At 40.1% G+C, this 13885-nt stretch overlaps 1 protein-coding gene and 1 pseudogene across 1 annotated transcript in view; both read left to right on the top strand.

Moving 5' to 3' along the window:
- The window catches only part of LOC132016354 (serine/threonine-protein kinase MRCK alpha-like), a 53620-nt gene that overhangs the window by 14643 nt on the left and 25092 nt on the right, over positions 1-13885 (top strand). The window contains exons 4-7 of the mRNA XM_059397590.1: positions 7261-7344; positions 9538-9643; positions 11132-11268; positions 12134-12273. Of these exons, the coding sequence (XP_059253573.1) occupies positions 7261-7344; positions 9538-9643; positions 11132-11268; positions 12134-12273 (467 nt within the window). The remainder of the gene's footprint in view (positions 1-7260; positions 7345-9537; positions 9644-11131; positions 11269-12133; positions 12274-13885) is intronic.
- LOC132016940 (small nucleolar RNA U3) lies at positions 1677-1882 on the top strand (annotated as a pseudogene).

Below are 13885 nucleotides of genomic sequence, written 5' to 3'. Positions count from 1 at the left end.
TTCATGTATGATCATGTCATCTGTGAATAAATGTACACAGGTCCTCTTCCCGTATAAATTTTAGAATAATATTGTTTATATCTGTAACAAAGCGTTATAGTACTAGCATTTTGAGAGAGGCAGCATTAAACCTGTATTTATTTATTTATAAAAAGATTTTATTTATTTATTTATTTGACAGACAGAGATCACAAATAGGCAGAGAGGCAGGCAGAGAGAGAGGGGAAGCATGTTCCCTGCCGAGCAGAGAGCCCGATGCGGGGCTTGATCTCAGGACCCTGAGATCATGACCTGAGCCGAAGGCAGAGGCTTTAACCCATTGAGCCACTCAGGCACCCCAAAACCTGTATTGAATCTAGAGAGAACTGGCAGCATTCCTATGTTGAGTCTTTCCATTCATGGGCTCAGTATGCCTCTCCTCTGACTTACATATTCTTGGACTTCTCTCAACAGCACTTTGTTGTTTTGAGCACACAAGTCTTGGACGTGTTTTGTAAGATTTACAGCTAAGTATTTTTTTTTTTTTTTTTAAGCAACTGTAGATGGTGTTGTCAAAGTATAGTTGATTTTTGTATGTTGATCTTGTATCTTGAGAACCTTAAAGCTCATTAATTTCTTAGGATGTTTTTGTTTGTGCGTGTAAATTCCTTGGAATTTTCTATGATCATTTCATCTGAAAATTGGTATAGTTTTATTTCTTCCTTCCCAATCTGTATGGCTTTTGTTTCCTTCTCTTGCCCTACTGCCCTGGCTAGAACTTCCATTGCTATCACAGAATGATGGAGATCTCTTGTACTCACATTAAGGGAAAACAACTCAATCTTTCACCACTAATTATGATGGTAGATGTAGGATTTTTGTAGATGCTCTTTACTAATTTGAGGAAATTTCTCCCGTTCTAGGTTGCAGAGAGTTTTTATCACAAATGAATTTAAATTTTTGGAATGTTACTTCTGCATTAATGTATTCTATGATGAATTTTTGTTTGTTAGCCTGTTAATATGACAGATAGCATTGACTGATTTTCAAATACTGGGTCAGCTTTACTTCTCTGAAATAAACACAATACTCATAATGTATATGCTTTGTGTACACTGTGGGATTCTATTTGCTAATACACTGGTAAGACTTTTGTATCCACATTAACCCAGAATGTCTGTCCGCAGTGTTTTCGTGTATGAGCTGCTCTTGTCTGATTTTGCCATCATAGTAATATGGGCTTCATAGAATGTGTTGGAGAGTATTCTCTTTTATTTAGTGAAAAAAATTGTAGGATATTATTTATAATTATTTTTTAAGCATTTGCTATAATTTTTGAATAAAGCTAATCTGGAGATTTCTTTTTGGGAGTTTTTAAGTTATAAATTTGATTTCTTTAATATCAGATTATTCAAATTACTTATCTCCTATTGGGTGAATTGTGGTAGTTTGTACTTTTGGAGAAACTGGTCCATTTTATTTAAGAGCTTTCATTGTGGATATATAATTTACTACTCTATTGTGTCAACACTTTATCTGATCAAAAAAAGTGTGGCAACTTCACCTCCCTTTACATCATTTTACTCTTCCTCACTTGTAATAGAATTGTGTTACATCTCTAGCTCTATGTACTGAGGGATATTAGACAGTGTTACAATGTCTGCTTCAACCAGCTAACATAATTTAGAAAATCTATCAAGACCATACTTTCAGGGATCATCTCTACAGTCTGTTCCTAGAAAAGTTTCTCTCCACGTGTAGAATGTCCAAAACCACAAGGAGGAGATACAGTGTCCCTTTCCCACTGGGTCTGGATGTTGCTTCTCCAGCTGCCCTTTGCCACTGATGATCATTTTTCTCCTCCTCTGGGGGAGTAAAAGGGAAGGGACACCCTTTGAGAGGCTTCTAAAAAAAAAAAATCTATCCTATTTACCTGTATTTTCACTCTTGCCACATTCTTTCTTCCTTTTGGTTCTTTCATTTCCCTTCTGTGTAGAGAACTTACTGTAACCATCCCAGGTATACTGCAGACAAGTACTCTCCACGTTTTTGAGACTGTTTTGATTTAAAAATCACTTAAAAATTTAGTGGGCTTTAGGTACACCTTGCTGACCCAGTTTGTAGATCATGCAACCCTTGGTCTCAGGATTTTAAGTTTGAGCTGCACATTAGGTGTAGAGATTACTTAAAAATAAAATCTTTTCTTTTTTTCAGAAAGATTTTATTTATTTATTTGACAGAGAAAAAGTGAGAGGGAACATGCAGTGGGGGAGGGGCAGAGGAGAGAGAGAGAAGGAAGCTCCCCGCTGAGCAAAGGAACCAAGCAGGGTTCCTGGGGCTCGATCCCAGGACCCTGGGATCATGACGTGAGCTAAAGGCAGATGCTTAGCCAACTGAGCCATCCAGGCATCCCAAGGAACCTCGTAAAAAAATAAAATCTTCGGAAAAATTTAGTGGACTTTATTTGGGGCTAGTTTTACATTCATAGAAAAATTTAGTGCCTAATACAAGTTCTTACTTACCTGTCTCACCACCACCCACCCGCCCCCATCCCAGTTATTTCCATTGTTAACAACTTGCGTTAGTTTGGTACATTTGTTACAGTTATGAGTCGTTATTATTATTATTAACTGAAGTCTATCGTTAAGGATCACATTTTGGATTACACACTTTATGAATGTACAACCAGATAAATGACAAACGGGTAACAGACAGATCCATCACTATGGTATCAGAAACGCGCAGTTCACTGTTTTAACGACACCTGTTCCCCACCTATTCTTCCCTCCCTCTCTCCACCACCTCAAATCCTGGAAACCATCAGCCTTTCCACTGTCTTCACAGCTTTGCTCTTTCCACTGTCATATAGCTGGAATCGTATAGCTTTTTCAGATTGGTTTCTTTCATTTCACAATGTGCATTTAATACATTTTTTCCCTCTGGCTGCTTTCATTATTGTTTTTTTTTTTAATTTAAATTTTTGCCTTTCATTTCCAGAAGTTTTACTACATTGTGTCTTGAATGTATTTCTTTGGATTTATCCTATTCAGAACTCAGCTTCTTTAATCTATTGTCTATGTCTTTAGCTGAACTCAGGATTTTTAGACATTATTTTTCTGAGGACTTTCTCAGCCTCACCCTTTATACTCTCCTTCTGGGACTCTGATGTTAGATCTTTTGTAATAGTCCTATTTTTCCTGTCTATTTTGTCTATGATGTTTATATAGGATAATTTATATTGTTCTATCAAGTTCATGAATTCTCTCCTCTGTTCTGTTCTTCTTTTGAGCCATCCTCTGAATTTTTAATAGTGATTACTGCATTTTTTAAGTTTCTCAAATTCCACTGGTTCTTCCTTACAGCTTCTATTTCTTTACTGAGACTTTTTACAAGTTTTTTAAAAATGCTTTTGCCAGAATGTTTCTTTGATTCATATAAAAATTAGAATCTCTTCGTCTATAGCTACAAAAATTCTTTCTGGGATTTTGATTGGTGTTGCATTAAATGAATAGATTAATGAGAATTAATATACTCACTATATGGCATCTTCCAATTCATGAACATGGTATGCCATTCCATGTATTTAGGGCTTAACTGCTTTCATCAGTGCTTGGTAGTTGTCAGGCAACAGAGTCTGTGCATGTTTTGTTAGGCTTATTTACATATGTTTATAAATATATATTTACTTATTTAGTTATATATATATGTGTGTGTGTATATATATATATATATATATATATATTTAAATTTTAGAGGTACTGTGAATAGTACTTAAATAGTACTTTAAAATCAGTTTCCTATAGATTCAATGCAATCCCAGTCCAAACTCTGGCAAGTTATTTTGTGAATGTTGACAAACTGATACTATAGTTTATACACAGAGACAAAAGACCAAGAATAATCAATATAATATCAAAGGGGAAGAACCAAGGTGGAGGACTGATGCTACCCAACTATATACTTACTATACCGCCACAGTAACCAAGACAGCATGGTATTGGTAAAAGCAAAGACAGACAGATTGATGGGACAGAACAGGAAGCCCAGAAATAGACCCACATAAATATGATCAACTGATCCTTGGCACGAGAACAAAAGCAAAACAATGGAGAGAAGGTGGGCTTTTCAACAAACGGTGCTGGGACAACAGGACATCCACCTGCAAAAGAATAAATCTAGACTCAGAGCTTACACGCTCCACAAAAATTAACTCAAAATGCACCACAGACCTAAATGTAAAATGCAAAACTATAAAACTCATTGAAGAGATCACAGGAGAAAATCTAGATGACCTTGAATTTGGCAATGACTTTTTAGACACAGTATCCAAAGATAAGCTGGGCTCTATTAAAATGAAAAACTCCTCTATAAAGACAACGTCAAGAGAATGCAAAGACAGTTGACAGATTGAGGGAAAGTATTTGCAAAGACAAATTTAAACTGCTATCCAAAATACACAAAGAACTCTTAAAACTCAACAATAAAAAAACAAAACAATTAAAAAAGAGCCAAAGACCTATACAGGTACTTCAATACAGAAGATACATGGATTATAAATAAGCATGTGATCTCCAATCCGATGTAATCGGAGAAGTGCAAAACTTAAAACAACAACGAGACACCACTCCATGCCTGTCAGCCTGGCCAAAACCTGGAATGCTGACACCACCTCACGCCCATGCGGCCACAGCGACTTTGACCGTCGCTGCTCAGAGTGCGGCATGGTGCAGCACCTGGAAGGCGGTCTGGCTGTGTCTTACAGATCTGAGCACACTCTTCCATACTACCCTGCAGCTGCACTCCTCGATCCTTACCTAAATAAAATGATAACTAATCCCTCTATCTAATTATGTACATGGATGTTTATAGCAGCTTTATTCGTAAATGCCACAAGGTGGAAGCAACCAAGATGTGCTTTAGCAGGTGATGGAAAAATGGTACATCCAGACAATGGGACATTACTCACTATTTAAAAGAAACAAATTATTAAACCATGTAAAGCCATGAAGAGACCTTAAAGTATTCACACATAAAAGAGCTCATCTGAAAAGGCAACATACTGTACGATTCCAACCACACGACATTTGAAACAGGCAAAACCACGGGTCTAGTGAAGCAATCGGCACTCGCCATGGTTCGGGGGAGAAAGGGTGAACAGGTGACACACAGAGGATTTCGGAGGTCGTGAAGATACTCTGTACGGTACCATGTTGGTGGACACATATCTGCACATTTGTCCAAATCCACAGAACATACAACACCAAGAATGAACCCTAGCGCAAACTATGGACTTTGAGGGATGATGTGTCAGTATTTCATGGATTCTAATTCTGGTGGGAGATGTTGATAACTGGGGAGGCTGTGCATGTGTGGGGGCAGGGGATAGGAAATCTCTGTACTTTCCCTCAATTTTTCTATGAACCTTAAACTGTTCTGAAATATTGTCTTGGTAAAAAAAATCAGTTCCCAATTATTTATTGGTGTTATACAGAAATATGATCAATTGTGTTAACCCTGTGTCCTGTGATCTTCCCAAACTTACCAGTTTAAGATTTTTTTCCTTTGACATTCCTTGGAATTGTCTATGCACACAATCATATCATCTGCAAATAGGACAGTTTGCTTTCTTTCCCAGTTCAACCTAGAACACCGGCTAGGATTTTCAGCTTGATGTTGAATTAAAGTGGTGGTAGTGGGTCATTCTTGCCTTGTTTTCATTTTTAGGCGGAAGCATCCGATTTTTCACCCTGAGTGGTAATGCTTGCTTTTGTTTTTTTGTAAATGCCTTTCATCTGATTAAGGAAATACTTCCTATTCCTAGTCTGTTGAGAGTTTAATCATGAATGGATATTGAATTTGTCAAACGCTTTTTGCATCAACTGGTACGATGTGGTATCTCTTCTTTAGACTTAAGATAGTCTCTTTTTAAACAAAAGAAGATTAAAACAAGGGTAATTCATCAATAAATATCTAATATTTAAGAGAAAATCTTTATCATATTCATTTTTATAAATTCATATGAAAAAGTCTATTTAATGGGACACAGTAAATAGCACAGTGAATCTCCATCAATTTCTTTTTAAAGTGCCTTGATTTTTTTTTTTTTTTTTTACTTTATTAACATATAATGTATTGTTTGTTTCAGGGGTACAGGTCTGTGATTCTCAGTCTTACACAATTCACAGTCTCACCACAGCACACACCCTCCCCAATGTCCCTCCCCCAGCCACCCCATCCCTCCAACCCCACCCCCACTCCAACAACCTTCAGTTTGTTTCCTGAGATTAAGACTCTCTCATGCTTTGTCTCCCTCTCTGGTTTCATCTTGTTTCATTTTTCCCTCTCTTCTCCTATGATCGTCTGTCTTCTTTCTCAAATTCCTCATATCAATGAGATCATATGATAATTGTCTTTCTCTGATTGACTTATCTGACTTAGCATAATGCTCTTTAGTTCCATCCACAACATTGCAAATGGCAAGATTTCATTTTTTTGAGCCCTTTTGAAAGTATTTTTGTAAATTTGGCACATGTCCCCTACCTCCTGCATTTACTACCAAACTTGTAGGTTTTCTCCACGGTATGTGCCATCCTGAAAGGACGGACATTCCTCAAGTCTGTATACCTACATGTTCTGCTTAACCATTTAACAACTAAGTGTACTAGTAACACCTGTAAGCATCCAATTCTTCCCATTTCAAGAAATATTTTCTGAGTTCCCAGGAAAGGAATATTGTATGTCATATAGACAGCTAAGTTTTACAGTTGTTGAAGTCTAACTATATAAAGGTGATCTAGATTATCTAAGAATATTTTTAGATAATTAGTACTAACTCAATCTTGCTGAACCCTCTGTAATTGATTTTAATATATTTCCATATATGTACAGCCATTAAATTCTTATTCACAGTTACAAAACAGGTATTTCAAAGAGTCTTTTGAGGACTCTGATCATATATCTACTTATTAAAAGTCCCTTCCAAATACACTTATGATGGGTGTTCTTTTAACGTGGTCCACATGCTACGACATATTATTTGAAATAATAATATACCAACCTGCAACACATTGTATAAGATAAACACACACTTTGTTTGTGGGAAGGGAAGCATATACTAAATCACTTAAAATGTCTTTTCCCCACTGTAAGAATTTTAATTTTACTATGTTTTTGTCTATTAACCAGTATAATCCTTTTGCCTCATTGGGGGAATTACTCCATCCTCACAGTTTTGGAGATCTATGTAACGTGTCCTTGTCTATGTTCATTCCCTTGATTCAGGTTGTAGATTCTGCTCATCTTCCGGTCCACACTCCAACAATAAAGAGAAAGGAATATCACAGTAGCATCCGCCTTCCAACTAAGGTACTTGATTTAATTATAAGCTGAGCGGGTTCCTTTCAAAATGAGAATAAACTGGTTTTGCTGTTACTGCCTTGGTATTTACCAAAATTTTTTTTTTGCAGTTACATTCATCAAGCCTCCAATCAGATTTAAAAATTAACACAACAGAAAATTCCATTATAAAAATCTTCTTAAGGTTTGATTACAGCACAGGGGTGAAACATTTTGACTACTTCAGGGGAATGTCTTTTCTATTAAATGGGCTTTGCATGCCTGTCAAGTCTCATTTAGAAATCTTGGATGATGGTAAACTAATTAACTGAGTTTTGCCATGAAATCCACTCAAGGGATCCTGTATCTCATAACTTACTCCCAGATAAATTCCAAATTCAGCCATAATTCAAATGTAAAACTGAAACCACGTATTAGAAATACATTAGAAAGTCTTATAATTTTGGAGGAAAGCCTTCATTTTTTGAATCAATGTACTGCCTATTTAACAAATAATTAAAAATGACCAAAATATTCAAAGCATTCCTTTTTATTAGCAATAAGTAACCAGAAGCTGTAACAAACAGCAATAAAAAGGAAATTCATAAACACAATAAACCTGTTTTCCCAAACCTGATAGCAAATACTATCATAAATGATTAAACACTAAATCTTTTCAATTAAAACCAGGAACAGTACAGAATTACCCCATATCACCATTAGTATTCAGTCATTTCTAGGAAATGCAATAAAAATGAAAATAAAATGGCTGGAATATACACTGGAACATAATGGTCTTTCACAAGGTCAGTATGACTGTTTGCCCACAACACCCAAGAGATTCTGGTTTAGAAAAATAACCTACTAAAATTAATAAGGTAATTTGAAAATAAGGTAAATATATAAAATAACATGGGTTATCTCTGTAATATAATGAATATCTAGGAAAGAAATAGAAGACATTTCCATGCCAAGATCAACAAAAATATACATTAAGGAAAACAGAATAAAACACGATGAGTGTTCTGTCAAAATGAATGTAAGGCAGTATCAATCTGAATATCGAAAGTATTTTATTTTCTTCTTTCTGGTTTTCCTTCCTTTGTTGCGGTTCATCGCAGTGTATTAGAAAAGGTATACATCTCTGCTAAGAAAAGCCAAGAAAGGGAGAAAAAGAGCAGGTGCAGATGTCAGCTTCAGGCGGGAGGTGAGAGCATGGGTGAGATGGGCAGAGCTGAGGGATCTTAACGCTGAGTGATGGGGACGCCTACTGACCAGGCAGCGGGTCCCTTAGAAGCCTAGAAGCACTCAGGGACTGGAGACACCAGGTCCCCCAGGAGGTGAGGGTGCTGTGCAGCTGTGCAGAAGGGGGCAAACCGAAGACCTGAATAGGGGGTGTGGGGAGCCCCACCCCACACGGGGTCCAGGGCAGGGCAAGCAGACTGCCCTTCTGTCCATGGTATGATGAGGAAGAAGATACACGAAGGACGGCAGACTTGCCAGCGGGTGTTTGGAGAAGCCAGAGTTTGTTCGGATTCCCGTGTTGCCCTTTTACGGTAACAGTAATTTTGAGGACAAAGGGGACTGATCAGGGACTGGCCGACCCTCGGCGGGTTACCGATCTGCTGCTCATGGTGACGGCACATGCAGCTCTCCTCAGTGGGGCTTTGGTTTGGAGTTTCAGGATGCCTCTGTCCCACAGCCACACAGCCTGCTTCGCTGCACCCTCCAATTCACGACTTTTTTTAATTGGTAGACAATGAAACACATGATTTGCTAGAGAGAAAATTTTAAAATTATTCTTTCCTTCCACAGAAGGTATAAAAACTGTGTTCCTTCTGGCTTTCTCCTCATTCAAGTATGTAGGCAGAGGCCGTCTCACCCGCCACGGCAGCATCTGTCAGTTGAGACAGCATCGTTGCAAGGTTCAGAATATACTGGACCAAATAAAAGCCAGGCCCGATTTATTCGGTTCCAAACAGTATTAATGAGTATGTGATCACCAGTAGATGATTCTCTTCCTCCTCCTCTTTCTTTCCTTGGTAATTTTTTGGGATCCCTTGCTCAACATTTCATAGTTAGGAAGGAATGAGGGGACAAGATCTTCCGTTCTGGTGAGAAAGTCGGGGAGCTGCTTTTCTTTGTGCATAAAATGGTATCTGTGACCAGAACCACCGCTTCAGTGTGATTTTACCTCCTGTGCTTGGTTGGTCTGTCTTATAGAGTAAGAGCCACCGGTTTTTCCTCACGTCCTTCACGGCCCCCACCAAGTGTCACCAGTGCACGTCTCTGATGGTGGGTTTGATAAGACAAGGCTGTGCCTGCGACGGTAAGACCCGGGGAAGAGTGGTGCGGGGGGCCAAGGCCGGTGTCTCTACGTGGTTCTTACGTGCCCTTGTCTGCAGGGGCTCCCGCAGCAAAGCACACACCCGGGTGGGTAGAAACACAGACGTGTTGCTCATAGGCCGGAAGTCTGGTTCTGGTGAGAGCGGTCTTCAGGGGGGCAGAGCACGGACTTCTGCCTGTGCCCCCACAGGGTGAAGGGGCCTCCCTCATCAGGGCGTTCATCCCAAGCATGAGGGCTCTGCCCGCTGCTCCCTAGCGTCTCCCACGGACGGGCCCCACCTCCAAACATCACTACATTGGGGGGTACAATGTCAACATATGGATTTTGGGGGGACACATTCAGTCCGTCGCAATACGTCATTAAGCAAACATTCTGTTGTCTCTGAATTGCAGAAGCATGGCAGGAAAGGGATTCCTTTGCTAAAAATCTCTCGGAATCTGTTGCATTTTGGAAAGATTGGATCCTTGGTCATTGGGAATGTTAGGGGGACTGTGGCACTGTGAGACGGCAGCCTTTGCGGCCTGTGCGCGCTATCCCCGGAAGCCCTGCTGTGCAGCCTTCAGGCAGGGCCACATCTTTTAAGAACATGCATTTAGGAATATTTCGTTCCCTGTAATACTGCTAGAGCACGATGACCAGATTCAGGAGTTCATGCGGCAGGAAACGGACGCTATCCGTGAGCTGTAGCTGCTTTATCCGACTCATTCAATCTACTGTAAATACTACTCTCAGGGAGCAAAGTGCTTTTGGAAATATCGGACAGTGGGTCACTGTGCTCTAGGACGAGGAATGAGGGAAACTTCTAGGCAACAGACCCTGTGCTGTGGTGGGTTCCTTTGCCAGCGCTGTCCAGTGCTCACTCCAGTACACGGTGCTGAGCAGGACAACATTCCTGCCCTCAGCACTGCCACCGTCACACCCCCTTTACCATAAATGCAACCTGGTGCATGAGACAAAACGGGATCTAAAATGGGGAATTCGGAGCTTATAATATCCTCCCAGGGCGGGGTGAGGGGGCAGGCTCTGAGCAGAGTGCTTCAGCGGCTATCAGGGTCAGAAAAAGAGGACAGGATCAGGAAGCCGCCACCACTGCTGCACTCCCTGTGCCCGCTACTGCTGCCAGGATCAGGAAAGGCCCTGCCCTGTCTGCAGCATCAGGACATCCCTCACAGAATAAAGCCTCCGCCCTGCAGCTGGCACCTCACCCCCGTCCAGGCAGGGTACACGCAGTCCAGCGGGTGGTCGGCAGCTGGCACCGCTCCCAGCCAGGCTGCTCATCTCAGTCTCACAGGAAGTCCTCTTGTCCTCTTGCTGGTGCAACTTCCAGCAGGCCAGCTCTGCTGCAAGGGAGGCTGGGAAGTGCAACTTCAGTGTGCTGATGCTCCAAGAGCGGACCAAACTGCAGTGGAGGGTGAGGGAGGGAAACCATTGTGTCTCCTGCTGTCACGTCTCTTTATTCCCTCCAAAAAGCATGTGGGTTCTCATGTCACACAACCTGTGTAGAAAAGGCTCCCAGAGCTTGTCCAGTGCCTTCTCAGCAGAAGAAAGGTGCCCTCTGTCTAGACGCACAGGCAGGCATGGGAACAGCCTATGAAGGCCGTGTCTGGGTAAGTGTCGATATTTGGGGTTTAGATGAACTCTCATTAAGTTTATCAATCACCTCGCACTCTTTGAGCACATTCGGAAAAAAATTATATCCATGTAATATCTATAACGGATTATGCAGTGCAAATTATGAGCAAATGAACATATTTGTTCCATCATGAGAAAACAGTTTGAGAACAAAATTCAGTTGTCCCCAGTAGGATATATATATTTTTAAAGATTTTATTTATTTATTTGACAGAGATCACAAGTAGGCAGAGAGGCAGGCAGAGAGAGAGAGGGGGAAGCAGGCTCCCTGCTGAGCAGAGCACCCGGTGCGGGGCTCTATCCCAGGACCCTGAGACCATGACCTGAGCCGAAGGCAGAGGCTTTAACCCACTGATCCACCCAGGCGCCCCATCAGTAGGGTATTTTTAAATGTCTCAAAGTTTTCTGTTCAAACTTCATCCTGTGATGAATAAATGTTGGAAACTGTGATGGAACTCTGAATTCCAATCTGCAATGACAAATTTTAAGACTAAAAGTAAAATAACTTTTTTGATAAATATTTAAAATCAAGTTGAATTTGAGGCATGGTGTTACCAAGTTTGAATTTAATGTTACCAGAGACAAAGAAATTATTTGAATATATCACTAGTGTAAACTGAAATGGTGCCAGTCTTATTTTAGAAGAGATGCTCTGTCTTCAAAGGAATTCCCTGTTGTTTTGAAATTTCAATATACAGTTCTGTCCCACATCTTTAACAAGAAAAGTGACAGATTTATAACATGTTTATTATTTTAATTGTATGTGCAATAATTGGATAGCATGTGATGATTTAGCTCATACCGTTTTTATTTGTTGATGTTTTTAAATCCAAACTAAAGATCCCAAAGAAGGCAGGGGCGAGGAAGGGATGGCAGAGAGCCCTGGCTGTCGTCTGTGACTTCAAGCTCTTCCTGTACAACATGGATGAAGAAAAAGACTCCAAACCCAACGTTGTCGTCAGTCAAGTGATTGACATGAGGTAAACTTTGAAAGAGAGAATTTTTTAATTAAAAAAATGGGAATAAAAATGGCTTCTGATATTTTCTTTTTTGCCCAAAGTTTACATCACCAGCCCTAAGGTATGGATCATAATTCAGTGGGGTATTTGTAAGGTTCTTACTCAGAAGTTATCTTCTTGGTGTGTGTGTGTGTGTGTGTGCACGCGCACACGCGCGTGCAGACGCGTGACAAGAAATGACAGCATCTCAGAACCAGACACTTCCTGTGAGATGGAATTGACACACCATAAATGTCACCATTTTAAAGTGTTCCGTTCACTGATTTTCCCATGTTCACAAGCTCGTACAACCACCACCACCATCTAATTTTAGAGCATTTTTGTCAGGCCAAAAACAAACCATATTTGCCTTATCTCCATTCTCCCTCGCCCCAAGCCCCCAGCAAGGGGAAGCTAGTTCTTTGTGTCTGGATCCGCTGCCCCAGTTATGGCACGTAACTGCAGTCACAGGGGTAGCCTGCCGCGGGCCTCCTGCACGGACTGCGCTGTCTGCCAGCCTCCTCCATGTCGCCTGTATCCTATTTCATTACTTTTCATGGCTTATGCCCTTCTTCGGGTTGAGGAAATTCCCTTCTATTTCTAGTTTGTTAAGTGTTTTTATCAGGTGTTGGGTTTCGGCAAATTCTTTTGCTGTGACTGTCGAGGGGACCATATGGTCCCTCCTTCATTAGCATGTTGTATTACACCGATTTTTTAGAATACAGAACCTACTGTACATTCCTGGGATAAATCCCACTTGGTTATGGTGTGGGAAAAAACAGGAATATCCTTTCTACATGCTGCTGGATTGGATTTGCTGGAATTTATTGAGGATTTTCCTGTCTGTATTAATACAGAATATTGGTCTATAGTTTTCTTTCATTAGATATTTTTGCCTGGCTTTGGTGTTAGAGTAATAATGGCCTCAGAATGAGTTGAAAAGTACACTTTCCCCTCTTATTTTTTTTTGAAGAGTTTGTTAAGAGTTGGTATTAAATATGTTTGGTAGAATTCACCAACAGAGCCATCTGGTCTTGAACTTCTATTAAAGGGAAGTTTTCTGATTCCTGTCTCAATCTCTACTTGTTATAAATCCACTCAGATTTCCATACCCTCCTGAGTCAGCTTTAATATTTTGTGTTTCCTAGGAAATTTTCTATTCTTTTGAGATTTTCTAATTTTTTTGGCACGTGATTGCTCATAATATTACCTTACACTTCTAATTTCTGAGAGGTCAGTTAGTTATGTGCCCTCTCTCATTTCTGATTTTAGTAATTTGAATCTTTTCTAATTTTTTTCTTAGTTTAGCTAAAGCTTACCAATTTTGTTAATCTTAAAGGACCAACTTTTGCTTTTCTTGGTTTTCTCTTCTTTTTTCTACATTCTGTTTCTTTAATTCCCACACTCCGTTCTTTGTCACTTCCTTCCTTCTGCTAATTCTGGGTTAGTTTGCTTTTCTTTTTCTAGTTTACTAAGGTGGAAAGTTAGGTTATTGAGTTGAGATCCTCAATTATTTCTTTTGTCCCCTTTCATCCTTTCCCTTGCTTAGGGCTCCCACGATGTGTATCTTAGTGCTGTTTATGGTGCCCCGCAG

This window comes from Mustela nigripes, chromosome 4 (genome assembly GCF_022355385.1).
Source record: "Mustela nigripes isolate SB6536 chromosome 4, MUSNIG.SB6536, whole genome shotgun sequence".
Classification (NCBI taxonomy): Eukaryota; Metazoa; Chordata; class Mammalia; order Carnivora; family Mustelidae; genus Mustela; species Mustela nigripes.
Note: the sequence above shows the minus strand (reverse complement) of the source record. Positions and strands in the feature narration are given on the sequence as shown.